The sequence below is a fragment of the Astyanax mexicanus genome, chromosome 3 (assembly GCF_023375975.1).
Source record: "Astyanax mexicanus isolate ESR-SI-001 chromosome 3, AstMex3_surface, whole genome shotgun sequence".
Classification (NCBI taxonomy): Eukaryota; Metazoa; Chordata; class Actinopteri; order Characiformes; family Acestrorhamphidae; genus Astyanax; species Astyanax mexicanus.
Genome location: NC_064410.1, coordinates 185,001 through 202,448, shown reverse-complemented (window position 1 = coordinate 202,448; position 17,448 = coordinate 185,001). Strand labels below are relative to the sequence as shown.

General features: G+C 42.3%; 1 protein-coding gene across 1 annotated transcript in view; it reads left to right on the top strand.

Annotated features, from left to right (window-relative positions):
• The first annotated feature begins 9,060 nt into the window (after positions 1-9,060).
• The window catches only part of foxo6b (forkhead box O6 b), a 33,304-nt gene continuing 24,916 nt past the window's right edge, over positions 9,061-17,448 (top strand). Inside the window, exon 1 of the mRNA XM_022665700.2 lies at positions 9,061-10,828. Coding sequence (XP_022521421.2) covers positions 10,283-10,828 — 546 coding nt within the window. The 5' untranslated portion in view covers positions 9,061-10,282. The remainder of the gene's footprint in view (positions 10,829-17,448) is intronic.

Sequence of the window (17,448 nt, the reverse complement as noted above, 5' to 3'; positions counted from 1 at the left end):
TACTGCACAGATAAGAAGCTTTTTTTACTGAAATTCCCACAGGTGATTAAAACATTTGCACAATACTGTATATATGCATATATATAGTGTAGTATATAGAGGGACTGTAGGCGGGAGGGTGCAGTGCGTCGCCTGGCCGCTGGGGGTCTCCCGCGCTCCTCAGTAACTGCCGAGGGGAAAAATGGCACCTCATTAATCAAATCTGCATGAGCGCGCGCAGGTTGCCATGGCAATAATTATCAGAGCTGCCTAATTAACTTTCTCAATTGCTTAATGATATACGACCCTGTGAACCCCCTCATTTCTCCTCTCCTCTAATTCAGCCTCCTCTCTGTTGTTCAGGCTGTGTGTTAACCCCCGACCCGCCGCTTTATTACAGCCTGAATAAGAACAGATTGCCAGTTTCAGGATGTTAAAGTTAGATTTGCATCTCAGCTCTCGATTCTAACCTTCACTAAACTTCAGCGCGTGAAATAAAGGCGGGAAAATGGATGAAGATGATTCTGCTGAGAGGAAGAGGGACATCCAGAGACATCGATAAAGAGAGACTGACAACCAGCAACCAGAACACTTTTCTCATCATACAGCTTCTATATATCATATATATATATAACCACAGAAATTATATATTCACTACAAGACCTGCAGGATGACCCTCTAATTAACTACAGCTAACAGTTAACTGTAAGAGCTATGAGGAGGTTATTATTACAGGTTATATTTATTCTAATGCTAAACCAGAGTTCTACTCTTTAATGCACTGTAGGTGGAGATGACTGGGCCGAGTATTATAATATTATCCTCCTTATTTGATGGTATTCTACTTTATATACTTGGTCTCTCACCACTTTTGTCCACGATAAAGAAAAAGTGTGACCAAATTAAAAAGCCATTAAAATACTCCAGTTCTTTGCCGTTTGCTTGGGTGAATTCCACTGTATGATCTGGATCATCAGTCATATAATCAGTAATTTTATCCCATTTTTCCTCATTTTGAAGGGTCAATTATTGTACCCACTCATTAGGACTCCCCCTATCACTAGTAGTGCCCCAACACCAGGAGGGTGAAGACCAGCACACGCCTCCTCCGACACATGTGAAGTCAGACTTGGTGGAGAAAAGCTTGTTATTAAGCACAGGGGTCAGATGTTAATTGGAGTTGGCCACCAGGTTCTTGTTTTTCTCAGGGGAGATTTTTTGATGATAACACGTGGCAACATGAAGTTTGAGCTCCTCCACAGATTTTCTAAGGAATTAAGGTCTGGTTAGGGGTTATGCCACTCCTGGATCTTAATATGCTTCTTTTTAAGTCACTCCTTTGTTGCCTTGGCTGTATATTTTGGGTCATTGTCATGCTGGAAGACCCATCCACTCATCCAATACATTTAGAATTATATTAAAACCGCTGTTTAGTTAGTTATTTGTAAAGTTTCTGCAGGATCTGTCAGGCTTATTTAGACTTTTTATTTAGAATAAAACTTTAGATAAACATGAAATAATGTTAGTTATTAACATACAGCAGCAGGCCTGTAGTAAAGTGTGAGATAGCGGTGAGCAAATCGTTGTGTGTGTGTGTGTGTGATGGATTCTGGTCGAGGAGGTGACCTTGTTTGAAAGCTGAGTGAAGGTTCTGGAGAGGTTCTGTCAGTCGCTGAAGCTCCGGAGCTTCTTAAATCAGCCAAGCAGAACTCACCTGAACACCTCCTGACACCTGGTGAGCCCTGTTTACCTGCACCTCACACACACACACACACACACACACTACACACACTAAACACAATATACACACATATACACACTATACATCACACCCTGTACACTTACCTCACACAGCTATCAAACATTCACACACACACACACACTACACACACACACAGATACACATATACATCCAGTACACTTACCTCACAGAGCTATCAAACACTCACACACACTCTACACACACATACTGTACACTCACTAACTATGAAACACACACACACACACTATTCACCCCGTACACTTACCTTACACACAACTATCAAACACTCACACACACTCTACACACACACACAATATACACCCTGTACAGTCACTAACCTCACAGAGCTATACACACTATACACACACCACACACATTATACACACACATACTACACACTAGCTGTCACTTAATTCACAAACTAAGCATTGTGTTAACTTGTTGCAAATATATTAATCCCCCAGTGCACATAAAACACCTCGTTCAGCTCCCCAACACACACACACACACACACACGTTCACACACAATTATCATGATTTCAATATTGTTCACAGTCTTCTTCTCGACCTTTATCTGTTCTTCTTTCTTCCTCTCGTTCTTTTCCTGTTTCAGGTGGTTAATATGATCCTTCAGAATGTTCTCAGGGCTCTGTGAGATAATTCAGAGCCACACTGAGCTCTTCTCAGGTCTCAGATCAGTGTAATGGGAGGTTCAGGCTGAGAGAGATCTGAACTCGATCCTCAGGCCGCTGATTCCAGTTCAGCTTCATCGTCTGAAACCTGATGTGTTTTAGCTGCTGAGCTTCTGTGAAGCAACCAATGAGGAGAAGATTATCATCGCCGTGACAACGCCAGGTATCAGAGACCGGACACGTGTACCTGCATCCTGCTCCCATCGTTCTGCTGCTGCTGCTTCCTCTGGAGGAGGATGTTTAAGGTGAGATCAGCCGCAGGTGTTTCTATTATAAACTCTGATCACTTCAGTTTCTGAATCAGTTTCTCTGATTTTGCTATTTATAGGTTTATGTTTGAGTAAAATGAACATTGTTGTTTTATTCTATAAACTACAGACAACATTTCTCCCAAATTACAAATAAAAATATTCTCATTTAGAGCATTTATTTACAGAAAATGAGAAATGGCTGAAATAACAAAAAAGATGTAGAGCTTTCAGACCTCAAATAATGCAAAGAAAACAAGTTCATATTCATAAAGTTTTAAGAGTTCAGAAATAATCAATATTTGGTGGAATAACCCTGGTTTCACAGTTTTAGTTTTTATGCATCTTGGCATCATGTTCTCCTCCACCAGTCTTACACACTGCTTTTGGATAACTTTATGCTGCTTTACTCCTGGTGCAAAATGTGTATTTTTATATACTCCTACAGGAGACTAAGAGAATGGATGGATGGAACACTAAGTGGAGGAGAGGAAGTGAGATGGATCAGAGAGCAGAGAGCCAGACTGGGAGTATTAATCTCAGAGCTGCACTCTGCCAGCAGTCAGGGTACCAACCCCACAACCATCCCTTCATCCTCCTTCTGCACCCCTCCTCATTCTCTCCATCTCTCACTATCACGCTCTCTCTGTCTCTCTCTCTCTTCTCTACTTCTCTTCTCCCTCTGTTTTCTCTCGCTCACTATCGCTTCTTTCCATCACTCACTCTTTTTCTTCCACCCTCTCTGCCAGTTCTATTCTTCCTTTGTCTCTTCTCTCTCACTCTTTTTCTCATCTCTGTTTCTCCCTCTGTGTGCTCTCTGACACTCTCTCATGTCTCTCTCTCTCTCTTTATCTGTTTCTCTCTCTACCTTTTCTACTCCTCTCTTACATCTCATCTCACTCTTTCTCTTTCTTCTTCTTGTCTCACTTTTTTGCTCAGTCTAATCTCACTCTTTTTATTGCTCTCTCTCTCTTCTCACTATTTTTCTTGTTCAATCAGTTTTCTTGCTCTCTCTTTCATCTTGTTCTTTCTGTTCTGTTTCATCTCATATCTTTTCTTGCTCACTCTCCCATCTCTCTCTCTCTCTGTGTGACATTGGGAGGCCACATGGTTGGCTGAAGCCCAGGCTGGTTGAGGAGCCAAATTCCTGGGATGGCCATCAGCCCCTCCCATCCCTCTCTCCACTCATCCCTTTCTCTCTCCACTCATCCCTCCATCCCTCCACTCAGACAAACAACCCAGACACATGACTTATGTAATGCCAGAGAGAGAGAGAGAGAGGAGAGAGAGAGAGAGGAAAGAGAGAGAGAGAGAGAGAGAGAGAGAGACTGGGGGAAGTTAGGACACATCAGAGAGATATTATAGAGGGAAAGTAAAGGACAGAGTCTTGGCTAGACGTATTCAGAGAAATGTAGAACAGACTGAAATAAACAGAACAGAGAGACAGAGAGTCGAACAAAAGGAGGGAAGAGAAAAGGAAGAACAGCCTAATTAAGAAGATGAGGAGGAGAGATAGAGGGAAAGAAAGTAATCAAGAGGAAATTCAGATGAGAGAAGCTGAGAGAATGAATGAGGAGGAGGGATAATATCGGAACGCTGTAAAGAAAATTAATAAAGTCTTAAAGAGTCAGATCTGCACCAAAAGTATCCTGTTAATGAGTAAAATAAAGGTACTTAAGGTGCACCTGTGCAGAAAAGTAAGATATTTGCTGGAGAAAAAGATGTTTCTGTGTGAAAGTTTATAGTGAGCGTATAAACTGTGTATTACGGTAGCTGTGTGCTCAGTGGAGCTGGGGGGAAAAGCTGCGCTCACTTCTCCTGCAGAAAAACTGAACATAAAAAAGAAACGCAAGAGTTTTACCCTCAATAAATATAATTTAACCAGCTCTAATCAACTAATATACACCAGAAACACAACAACTACCTTATCTGTAGAACAGTATAACATGTAACTTTGATATAAAATATCTTTTCAGGTTAAATCACTATATTTTAAACATTGCGTTATGTGTAGACCACAATTTAAAGCCTTATTAAAGAAGAAAATCAAGGTGTTATTAAATTAAACAACTGAAAATTTGAATAACACTTGTTATATTATTCATTTATGTATTCATGTATGTTTTGTATGGGATGGCAAATGTAAGAACATTTGGTTGTAGACCAAAGTTTAAAGTCCTATAAAACATGAAAATCAGTCAATAAATTAGTAAATATCTTACTTTCATGTGGTTTATGTTTCAGGAGATATTACTGTAGCATTTTGAAGTATTGGGAAGTCAAATCTAGGAAAAATGTTTATTTGTTTTTGCAAAACACAGAATTTGGAATCCTAAAAAACAGCAAATCAAACTCTAATCAAATAACACCATTGAGAATGTAGAATTCTTTCCATACAATTAATTATATAAATATGAAGTAATATTACTGTAGCGTTTGGAGTAATAGTATATCAGTAAAGATGAGCTTCAGGCCTGTCTGCGTGCTGAATTATAAACCCCACACTAATACCGGGCAGGGCTTCCCCTGCTCTCAAAACAGCTTCAGTTATTTGCGGCCGGACGCCACGAGATGTTGGAAACATTCCTTTGAGATTCTGGTTCATAATAACATGATTCTCTCACACGATTCCTGAAGCTCTTTCATGCTGCAAATCTCCCATTTTACCACATCTGAGAGGATTTAATTCTGATCTGGTGACTGAGACGACCACTGAAGAACACTGTTTACTCACTACTGTCGTGATCATAAAACCAGTGTGAGATGTTTGCTTTGTGGTGAGGTTCATCATCATGATGGAAGCAGCCGATAGAAACCATGAGAACATTATGATCATTAATGGAGGCACATGGTCAGCAATAGTACTGAAATAAACTGTGGTATTTAATAATGATAGATAAAATGTTACATTTCAGTCATTTTTATAGACTAAAGTTGAAATATCTTCTTTTAAATCACCTTAAATTATACTTATCCCATCCATTATCCTTTCTACTGCAAGTTTATGTTAGAAGGTGGGTTATGTTTTGGAGGTAATGGCAGGACATAAATCGAGTAGCCACTCCCATCTCCCATCGTGCTTTTTGCTGAGATTACCTAGCCTGTGGAAATCATTCATAAATTTCACTCCCCTTTTCCATGTAAACCTGTTGCCGTATACAATTAGAAAACTGTGATTTGTCAGACAGTCTTTCAACATTTTCAATAGCAATGGGCCTTATTAAAAAGCATGACACAGTACAACACAGTCTAACAAAGTACATCACAGTACATCACAGTACAACACAGCACAACACAGTCTAACACAACACATCACAGTCTAATGCAGCACACCACAGTACACTACAGTAGATCACAGTACATCACAGTCTAACACAGTGCATCAGAGAACAACACAGGACAACACAGTCTTACAACGAAGCACAACACAATTCAACAGATCTAACACAGCACAACACGGTACAATACAATAAAGTGAGACTGTGCCTTCGCTCACTCTGGCCGGCACAGCTGGGGTACGGATCCCAGCTGTGGAACACCTCTGTCAGCACAGTGAATCAGTGAATCGGGGCAGGTGCACCGTGGGGATGATCAGGGCGTGATGTCAATGCTGTGGTGAATCTGAGAGAGTGAGTGTGAGTTTACTCTCGTGGTTCAGGGAGGAATTCAGGCGTGTTTAGAATCACCATGTTTTTCTTATTTTCATTAAGTTCTCAATTTGGCCACGAGCTCTGAGTGTGTAATAATCCTGACCTGATGCCATCAGAGAGAGTGTGTGTGTGTGTGTGTGTGTGGGGGGGGGGGTTGTGGACTGAGGGAGGGGGATCTGAGGAGAGGGGGGTGGGGTTACTAGAGCATTAAATCCACAGTGTTTTCATTCCACAGGCTGAGAGTCACAGAGTCAGTTACAACTAAAACCTCCTCTTCCAAACCACAAACCCCATATGTTCTAAATTACCAGCCCTGTTTCTCCTCATTTACAACATCTCTCTCTCTCTCTCTCTCTCTGTCTTTTCCTCTCTCTCTCTCTTTCTCTTTCTGTTACCCTTCCAATCATTTACCCCACCACTCTTTCAACCCCCCTTCCCGTTCCATCTCTCTCTTTTTCACCCCTCTCTTTCTCTCTCTCTGTAACTCCTCTATTCACTCATCCTTTTCTTCATACTCCTTTTTTCATCTATCTCTCTAACTTTCCCTTCTCTCTCTTTTTCTCTCTCTCTATTTAATCAGGATGAAAAGGCTTTTCGGCGGCGGTGCGTTTGAGGACTCTGTTGCTATGGGCGACAGGTTGTCAGGGGTGGTCTGTGACGTCACCGCTGGGGGATTTTCCACACTAAAGAAAAGGATGGGGACTCTTATGGCCTTTTTTATGTATGGCGAATAGTCCCCGCCCACTCATCCAAACGCGCAGCCAGTCTGCGAAACGCAGCGTCAGACGCTCTTTACTAATTGAACTGAATGGATACTAGGCTCCACCCACCCGTCCCTCTCCAAACCAATCGGATCCCCGCGGCAGTGGCTCGCGGCGTGGGCGAATCCCGCCCCCGGTCACTTTATCAGCCAGTCACGCACGGAGAGGACGCGGGCTGCTATTGAACGTGACATTCCCTGCCGCCCCGCCCACCGCGCTCGTGAATAGGCGCGAGGACCTTAAATCTGCTCCCAGCGGTTCCTCTCTATAGAAGATCTGCTCCTCAGCCCTTATCCAGACATCCAAACCCCGCCCTGCTCTCCTACTGACCTCTAATATCAACCAATCACATCACAGGCCTCAATCACAGCAGAGAACACTGAATAAACTCGCATTCTTGTTGTAATTATTGTTTTTTATGTTGTTTGAAAAACGATCTCAAATTCTGACATGAAATCAATGTTAATTTAAAAGCTTTGATTGGTTACGGCTCTTCTACACTTGCAATGCTCCCACAAAATTATAATAATCATAAACATTACAATTATTATATTAATGTATTTATTTAGGGCAGTAAACGCTGTGTCACTAGTACTGTATTCAGAAGGTAGATTCTGATTATGCTTCTTTTATTTATATATTTTAAAATATGGATTAAATCTAATAACTAACTCTCACCTCCTGTCCACACTCTAAGAAATATAAGTACAGATTTGTACTTAAAAGAGTACAAAGCTTGTCGCTGGGGCTGTACCTTATATTGAGGTACAAAAAAGTACCTTACAGTGAAAGTCCTTTTTTGTACCCATGGTTTTTGTGCCAGTAAAGATTATAAAGATTATAAACATTATCATCAACTAAATATGTGTCAAGAACTTGATGATCCAAAATTGTCTGGCTTTTAAATGAAAAATGTGCAATTTAAATATATATTGTTTATTAGTACAGTGATGCAGAATACTGAATGTACCTTTTGGCTGATTAATGGTACAAATTTGTACTTATTGCTGTTAGAATTTACTTTGTACTTCAGAGGGAACAAATCTGACCCCGTAAAGACCAATATTGTACCTTTGAGGGTACAATAATGAAGAGTGTACCTTTGAGTACAAAAAAGTACTCAGATCGTACCTCTGTTTTTTAGAGTGCAGAACCCTCTTTCTCTCTCTCTCTCTCTCTCTCTCTCTCTCTCTTTTGCACACTCGCAAACTTTTAAAAGCCCCCAAGTCTTTTTCACTTAATAATCTTAAAAAAAATATTACTTTGTGAGTTGTGTTGTGTGGGGTTCAGTCTGTCACCTAGCAACACCTTTTACCTGTGTATGCGCAGGGAACACACACATATACTACGTACTAGTGAGCACACACCACACTAACATTAATATGGTTAAGCAGACATCACTTTCATGCTGAAGGGCTCTCAGAATTCTACCAATGAAATTTGTGGAGCTACTTTGAGATTGTTGTTAATGGTGTAAAAATAGTGATTTATTTGCATGGGTATAAGGCTATGCCCCTATAACTAGTATTGTAAGAATGTTTGGAGCATCTTAAAGCCTTTAAATCGCTGTATTTAATAATGCTTGGGGAGAACAGAAGTGAACTATTCCACCATATCCATTTAAATCAGTTTGGTTTAATCAGGTTGATCATCTTAAGCTTCACCTGAAATCCAGATTGTTGGCGTGATAGAAGTCATTAATTCAGTCTTGATTGGAATAACTGAAGTGTTAGCATGTTAGCATGTTGGCATGACACATGCTGTCTGACCTGCTGTTGGTGCAACAGGTTGGAAATGTCAGTAATAGGGAATAAATAGAGAAGTGACAAACAAGAATGAGCCAAAAATGTATTATCATTATTTTTAATGCCAAGCTGAAAGATATGAAGAGAAAAACTGAATAAAATATTGTGGTTTGTTGTATCCTACAGCTCCTTTGTTGTTGTTGAGGTTTTTTTTTTTCATTTTCAAACGTTACATAAAGGACCTTACAACCTAAACTTATTTTATAGTTTTAGTTTTTTTATAGTATTAATTTCATTTATTTTTGACAGTATTTGATATATATAATAATAACCCGAGCCTGAATCCGGAGCATGAAGAGAACAGAGGGAGTGACTCCACTCAGCCATTCTCCAGTTATATCTGATGGCAGCGTTTCTCCGCCTCGTCATCGCCAACTTGGACATACGAGTAATGAGCTTCAGCGCGCGGCGGCGAAAAATCAGCATATTATAAATGTGATTTTATTTCACCGATAAAATAATCGATTTGTATATAAATAAATAAATGCATTTTCATTCATGACAAAGCGCCGCTCGTGTCGCCGCGAACAAAAGGAGACGGAGCTGCACGCGCTCGTGTAGAATTCTGATTCGCGCGAGCCTCTCTCTCTCTCTCTTTTTCCTCTCCTCTTTTTTTCTTTATTTCAGGCGCCGCTGCCGCCTTGTATCTCCCTTCTATGAGCCGCAAGAACCGGCGACAGAGTCGGAGAGAGGAGACCGGCGGCACGGGGATCTTCACGCGGCAGAGGGTTTAATGGATCTCATCCGCTCCTTCGTCTCCGTCTCCCGGCGTGACTGAGGCTCTTCTTCCGGGCTCCGGTTCCTCGGTCCCCCGCCGTCGCCGTCTGTCTATCTGACGGTCAACTGTTGCTGCTGCCGCGCGCGCGGGAAGAACAGAGAGTGTGTGGTGCTGAACGTGGCACGCTGATGGGCGTGTGACTCCCCCCTCACGCACACACACACACCGTGGACGCTCGGTAAAGGAAGGTTTTATTTGGCGTCATGGCAGAGAGACTGGCATTAACGGCGAAGCGCGGGCCGCGCTCGCGCGCTCCTTTCTGACAGTGCTGTCGCGCGCCGCACGACTGCTGTCGCTGGGCTGCACGTGGAGGTTTTATGCTATCATATATTTGTGTGTGTGAGAGAGAGGGACTTCAGACCAGACTACCTACATATATAACACACGCGCTCTCCGTCTCGACGTCTCGCGACACGTTGGTCACGTTGGTGGATTTTATATATATATATATATATATTTTTTAAAAGGCGCGTGCTGTTGTTTTATTTGATTTTTGTATTTTTTTGTTTATATATCTCTAACGTTTTATAAATATAAAACGGTATATATATCGCGCTCGTTGACCTTGATTGCCCCCCGCCGCCGCCGCCGCCGCTCCGCTGCCCAGATGCTGATGATGATGGAGCACAGCGGCATGGAGGCGCATCAGGTTGGACGCGACGCCGTGGACCTCAGCGAGGCGCGCGCCCGCCCGCGCACCTGCACCTGGCCCCCGCCGCCGCCGTGCCCGGACGTTTTCGCAGGCGACAGCGGCGGCGGAGGAGGAGGAGGACCGGTCGGAGCGAGAGGAGTAGGAGTCGTCGGGGTTCATGCGAAGCGCCTCAAAGCGGAGCCGCACGACGCGCCCGCGTGCCGCGCCGAGAGGGCCGGTGGGGGCGCGCCGCTCGAGCTGAAGCATCCAGCCGGCGCACCGGCGCCCGCGTGCCTCTCTGCGGCCGCCGCCGCCGCGCTCGACGTGGCCGGACAGCTGCGCAAAGCCAAGTCCTCGCGGCGGAACGCGTGGGGCAACCAGTCGTACGCGGACCTGATCACGCGCGCCATCGAGAGCACGCCCGACAAGCGGCTCACGCTCTCGCAGATCTACGACTGGATGGTGCGCTTCGTGCCGTACTTCAAAGATAAAGGAGACAGCAACAGCTCCGCGGGCTGGAAGGTAATATGAACAAACAAAAAATCTAAACTATATCACCTTAAAATTACAAGTATATATGGTTTATTAAAATGTGCATTTTCACATTGACTATTGATAAACATCTGTATCAGTGGAATTATTATCATGAAATATTATCACATGCAACAACTTTTAGCTGGCAAGTATTCTTTGTTTAATTAAAAAAACATTTTCAGTGAGACCACAGTTTTGCGGGCAACAAAACCTGCAAAAAAGTAAAAGAAAAAGCTGTAATTTTGTGGCACTCCAGCAACTGCCAGAAAGTTGCTATTTTTTACATGTTCTGGCACCCCCTCCTGCCAATAAATTACTGTTTCTTTACAGACATTTTCCAGCACCCTGCTGTCAGAGAATTACATTTACAGATATCTGCTAAAAAAAACTACTAGAGAGAATTTGCTATGTTACTGTTATTATATTTTGTAATTTAAATGCACATTTATAAACAAATGTATATAAAAATAAAACCCTGTCATTTCTGGCAACAGGGGTGCTGGAGGATTTCTAGCTGTATGTCTGAAAAAAATAGTAACTTTCTGACAGCAGGGGTTCCAGAAAATTACAGGATTTTTATAGAGATTATCTGGCGCCCTTGCTGCCAGAACATACCTTAGCTACAGTACCTTTGCATCTGTTTTTAACAGTGAAGACCACGTGATTCCTGCATACTACAGGTTTCCTTTAAACACAAGTGTTGTAAAAGTGTAACAGTGTAATAGTGTAATGGTGTAATGATATAACTGTGTAATAGTGTAATGTTGTTACAGTTTAATAGTGTAACAGTGGAATGGTGGTGTAATAGAGTGATGGTGGTGTAATAGTGTAACGGTGTAATGCTATAAGAGTGTAACGGTGTAATAGTAAACAGGTGCAATGGTGTGATATAACAGTGTAATGGTGGTGTAATAGTGTAAGGTGTAATGGTATAAGAGTGTAATGGTGTAATAGTGTAGCGATGTAATGGTGGTGTAATAGTGTAACAATGTAATTGTATAATGGTGGTGTAATAGTGTAATAGTGTAACAGTGTAATGGTGTAACAGTGTAGTGGTGTAACGGTGGTGTAATAGTGTAACAGTGTAATGGTGTAACAGTGTAGTGGTGTAATGGTGGTGTAATAGTGTAACAGTGTAATGGTGTAACAGTGTAGTGGTGTAACGGTGGTGTAATAGTGTAACAGTGTAATGGTGTAACAGTGTAGTGGTGTAATGGTGGTGTAATAGTGTAACAGTGTAATTGTATAATGGTGGTGTAATAGTGTAATAGTGTAACAGTGTAATGGTGTAACAGTGTAGTGGTGTAACGGTGGTGTAATAGTGTAACAGTGTAATGGTGTAACAGTGTAGTGGTGTAATGGTGGTGTAATAGTGTAACAGTGTAATTGTATAATGGTGGTGTAATAGTGTGATAGTGTAATGGTGTAACAGTGTAATGGTGTAAGGTTGGATTTGTAGTAAGGCGCCCATTGTGTCCTCTGGTGACTCTGACCGCAGCAGACTGTAGCGTGTGGTTGTGGGTAACAGAGCGATGAATGGTGAGGGGGATCGTGTGTGTATTTGTGTGTGTGTATAATGTGTGTGTATGTATTTGTGTGTGTGAGTGTGTGTTTGGGGGAGGGGGGTGTGGGTCACCGAGTTCGTTGTACCGGCAGTTTGCGCGCTGCACACATGCAGCACGAGCTGGAGAAGCCGGCCGGTCCGCCCCGGTATTGTGTCTCGCGCCGGAGCGCGCGAGGGGGAAAAGCCGCTCAGGCAGATGATGACGCAGCGCCGTTTCTCGTAGAGGCTCGTGCGTGGTGTGGGGCGGGAGGGGGTTCACCCGGGGGACACGGGGGTGTCCGGTCAGCACGGCCTCGAGACGGACTCCAGGGCCGCCTGTCTGGACTGGAAAACACCACACACACACGCACACACACGAGCATAAGCCCTCCTCCTGAAAGAAAGAGAGAAAGAGCGCGCGAGAGAGGGAGAATAAATTGTATTTGAAATGTTACATAAATCGAACAGTGATATCGAGCCAAGGGCGACCGCAGAAAGTGAAACTGCAATACTTGGCGTGAGATAAATGCAAATGAAGTCACCGCGAGCCGATGGAGGGCGTGTGTCTCTCCCGGCAGCCTGTGGCACGCGCTCCGGAGAGTTTACCGAGTTTACAGCGGTACAGTGTGGTGGGATGAGTGCGCGTGCTCAGTTTACCCCATAACTCAACCTCAGTTTACCCCTAACCCAACCTCAGACTAGCCACTAAATCACCCTCAATTTGCCCTCTAACTCAACCTCAGTTTAACCTATAACTAAAAGTCAGTTTACCCCCTAACTCAACCTCAGTTTACCCCCTAACCCAACCTCAGTTTACCCCCTAACCCAACCTCAGTTTACCCCCAACTCAACTTCAGTTTACCCCCTAACTCAACTTCAGTTTACCCCCTAACTTAACTTCAGTTTACCCCATAAGTCAATCTCAGTTTACCCCCTAACACAACCTCAGTTTACCCCCTAACACAACCTCAGTTTACCCCCTAACTCAACTTCAGTTTACCCCCTAACTCAACTTCAGTTTACCCCATAACTCAATCTCAGTTTACCCCCTAACACAACCTCAGTTTACCCCCTAACTCAACCTCAGTTTACCCCCTAACTCAACCTCAGTTACTTGTTTGATCATGAGCTCCACATGTATGAGTAGCACATGTGATTGTAGTGATGATGAGCCACATTTAGTCTCCAGACCCGTGGCTCGGTTGGAAAGCACCAGTATGAGACTCTTCTTCAGATCTTCAGCTCTTCTCTGAATGATCTCAGCGTCGGGGCCGCTGGGCTGTGTGTGGTTTTATAGGGTGATTCGCTGGAGTCTGGCCGTTTATGAGGCTGTAGTTAAATATGGAATGTCTTTAGGACCTGAAGAGGGTAAGTAATAGATATTTTATTGGAGGTGATATTGTCTGAGGGCACGTAAAGAGCGCAGTGTTTACCTGACACCTGCTCCTCTAATGTTATTCTTAAATCTGGAGTAGTAATAGTGAGACCGTCCCTCATTTCCTGCTGAAGAGCCTTTAGTCTTCTGTGAAGGTTTTACACTAGATGTTGGAACATTGGTGTAAGGATTTGATTGATGTTGGATGATTTGTACTGCATCTCCAGATCATCCACAGGTACTGGATGGATGGATGGTTGTTTTACTGTGCTGAGTGCTGGGAGGCCGTATTCCCCTCCAGCTCACACTTGGCTTTAGCAATAGTGACTCATGTGTCCCATTCTATTGGCAGAGGTTTTAGGTTTTCTAATGAGATTATACAATCTGTATGTATTAATTATGTTAATGTAATCTATTTTAATAATGTGTAAATGATGCACAGATTTAAATCAGATAAATCCAATGCATTAAAAGTCCAGTTAAGACTATATTTTAGTAATATATGTATTTTTGTTTAACATGTAACTGATTTTGATGTTGATCTATAAATAGCCTATTTATTCATGTTAGCATCCTTTTATCTCTCTTCACCATTATTATTATTATTATTATTATTATTATTATTATTATTATTATTATTATTATTATCCTACTTATATTACTAGGCTTACTTGTTATTGTTTGCAGCAGTTAGGTCACTGTCTGAGTTTAATATCACTAGATGGGATATTTATCACAACAAGATTGTTTTCTGCCCCCCAGGATGAGAACCGCGATAATCTTAATCTCATAGCGCTAAACTGGATTTAAATCTGGATTAATTCCTCAGGACTTGTTTGTGCTGCCCAGAGAGCTGCAGCTGGGTGTCACTCATTCGCTCCCATAGGGCTCTGCACCCGGGCGAGGGCTGTGATTGGTTGGCAGGGTGTGAAGAGGGTAAAAAAAAAACAAGTTGATTCAATCAAAATAAGGTTTTGAAAAACAGGCTCCACACGCTCGCACATGTCGGCCCTTAAACAGTTGGCATCAGATTTTAATGTGCTTTTAATTTTGGCCCGGGCGTGCATGTGCTCACACACACAAAGCTTATACATTACACACACTAGTGTAATAGTAAACATCTTTCCAAAACTGTAACTGTCCACAAAACAACACTTTCTCTTTCACTCACCCCTTAATCTTTGTTTCTTCCTCTCTATATATCTGACTTTGATTCTTTCTTTCTTCTTTCTTCTTTCTCTCTCTGTCTCTCTCTCTCTCTCTCCGTCTAATGGGTTTCCATCCAAACATTGTGCAAAGCTGTGAAAATACAGGGTGTATAGGGAAATATATAACAGTATAAAGCGTTACAGAGTAGTATGATAGGGGAGTATAGGTTGGTACAGACTCTAATAGGTGAGTATAAAGTATTATAGGGGAGTACAAGGCTAGTATAGGAGAGTAAAGGGTGTATAGAGTAATATAATACAGTATAAAGTGGTTTAGATAATTATTGGGTATGAGAGTTATAGTGCAGGCAGGGGGAGTATAGAGTGTTATAGGGTTGTATAGGGCAGTAAAAGAACTATATGATATTATAGCGTAGAAAAGGCTATAGGGTAGGGAGTATAGGGCTTAGTATAGGGGAGTATTATAAGGTTTAATGGGGAGTATAGTGTAGTATATAGCATCGTATAAGGATTCATAGGGGGAAAATATAAAATCTTTTTTATTTTAGTTTATTTTACCTCAAGAAACAGTTTCTGTCTCTTTTTCATTCACACTAGTAGTTGATGAAGTTAGATGAGCAGTGTTTGGGTTATAGTAGAAACAGGTACAGTTAGAGAGCAAAAGAGAGAGAGAAAGAGAGAGAGAGAGAGAGAGAAAGAGAGAGAGAGAGAGAAAGAGAGAGAGAGAGACAGTAAGTGTGATGTTGTGTAATGGTGTCTGAGAGCTGGTGGTGTAACTCTGGCCGTGAGCTCCGTGTCTCTCTGGGTTGGCTGTTCTGTGGTTCGGCTGAAGCTCCGTAACGTCGACTAGCTGCTATTAATTCCTTAATAATAATATTTCCTCAGTGTGTGGACAGGGCAAGCCGAGGGAACGTCCGGCACTTTAACACAAGCTGTGTGTGTGTGTGTTTGTGTGTGTGTGTTCGTCATTTTTAGAAGTGATATGAGGTGAAGCAGAATGTCAATATAAAATTCACTTTGCACTTTTTGTTTTGTGACTGAATGTACAATATAAACACTGCAGAGCAGGACACGTGAATATGCTGAGGTTTGCCTATAATGAATATTATTGTACAATAACCACAATATTCTAATCACAATGGACACAACATACTAACCAGTGAGTTTTGAGTGCAGTTTGCTCTGCTGTATAAATTCAGCTGAAGAAACATAGAAATGGATTTTAGTAGCTTTTTTAAGCAGATTATGGACTTGTTGAGAATGTGAATCATTCATAAATAGCTATACACGTTTATACAGTATTGTATTTACAGATTCATTGTTAGTTACAGCCCTAGTGAACAGCTCCCTCCCTCAGTGCAGAGCTCGCACGGCCCTGGTGAACGCTGTGAGCATCGTCTAAACAGCGCTGTAACAGAAGGACAGGGAGCTCCACAGGCCGTCAGCTCAACACAGATGCGCAGTGGATTTATTAAAACCCAGATGAGATGAGGAGTTTCTGGCTGGAGAGGAAACAAAAACCCCGGGCTTTATCTAAAGCTCTGTGTTTGAGGGGGGAGTGGGGGGAGTGTTTGGGGAACAGGTGCTTTAGATGTGGACATGGTTTCTAAAGGCAGAGTAACGGAAGAGAGAACACTCTTCAAAAAATACAAATACAGAAATGATCAAGTATACCATAACGTTTCTTTAGGCCTTTCCTTAAAAGATTCTTAATACTCAACCTGTAGTTGTGAAAGTTTCTATGATCCAGATCAGTTGATGAGTTTATTTATTTGGAGCTTCAGTTTCTCCCTCTGTTTGGTTTCACACAGGCATAAACCCAAACGCACCAAAATGCGCATCAATAAACCACACAAGCACATTGTCTCCTCTGATTGGTCAGAGCTGTCTGACCTGGGAGTAAAAAAATAAATATACGAAAAAAGTAAATATAGGGAAAAGATCCTGTGTTCCACTGCGTATAACTGTTCTTTAACACTAGATGCTTTTAAACACAGTGTTTTTATTTGGACGTGCAGCGCAGATGTACACAGAGTAAACAGGGTCACGCGGCTGTGAGCAGTGAACGCAGCACAGACCGAGCTCAGTGTGTAAACAGCATGGAGCAGCACAGACCGTGCGTGCATGAACACAGTGCTTGTTCATAGTTGTGGTAGTTAGCGTTACAAATAGTGCTGGTGTGAAAACGTCCTTAAAATTCCCACTTTCAACAGAAATATCAATGAATTAAAAATTAAAAACGTTGCGTTTGTTATCGTCAGTATTAAGAGAGCAGGGTCGTTGAGAGTGCTGTAGAATCACAGCAGTGTAGATCCAGTCCGGCATGAGGAGCTCATCACTCAGCAGATTCACCTAAAGCTGTTTAAAATATTCTTCACTGCTCAGAATCAGGAGCGAACCGTCAGGATCTCGCCTCATTAGATCACTGTGTTTTTATAGAGGAGAGAAACGGAGGAAAAGTGAGTTAAAGGTGAAGAGTTTCAGTCTTTAGTGCAGGAAATTCCAGAGCGAGAGAACGCTG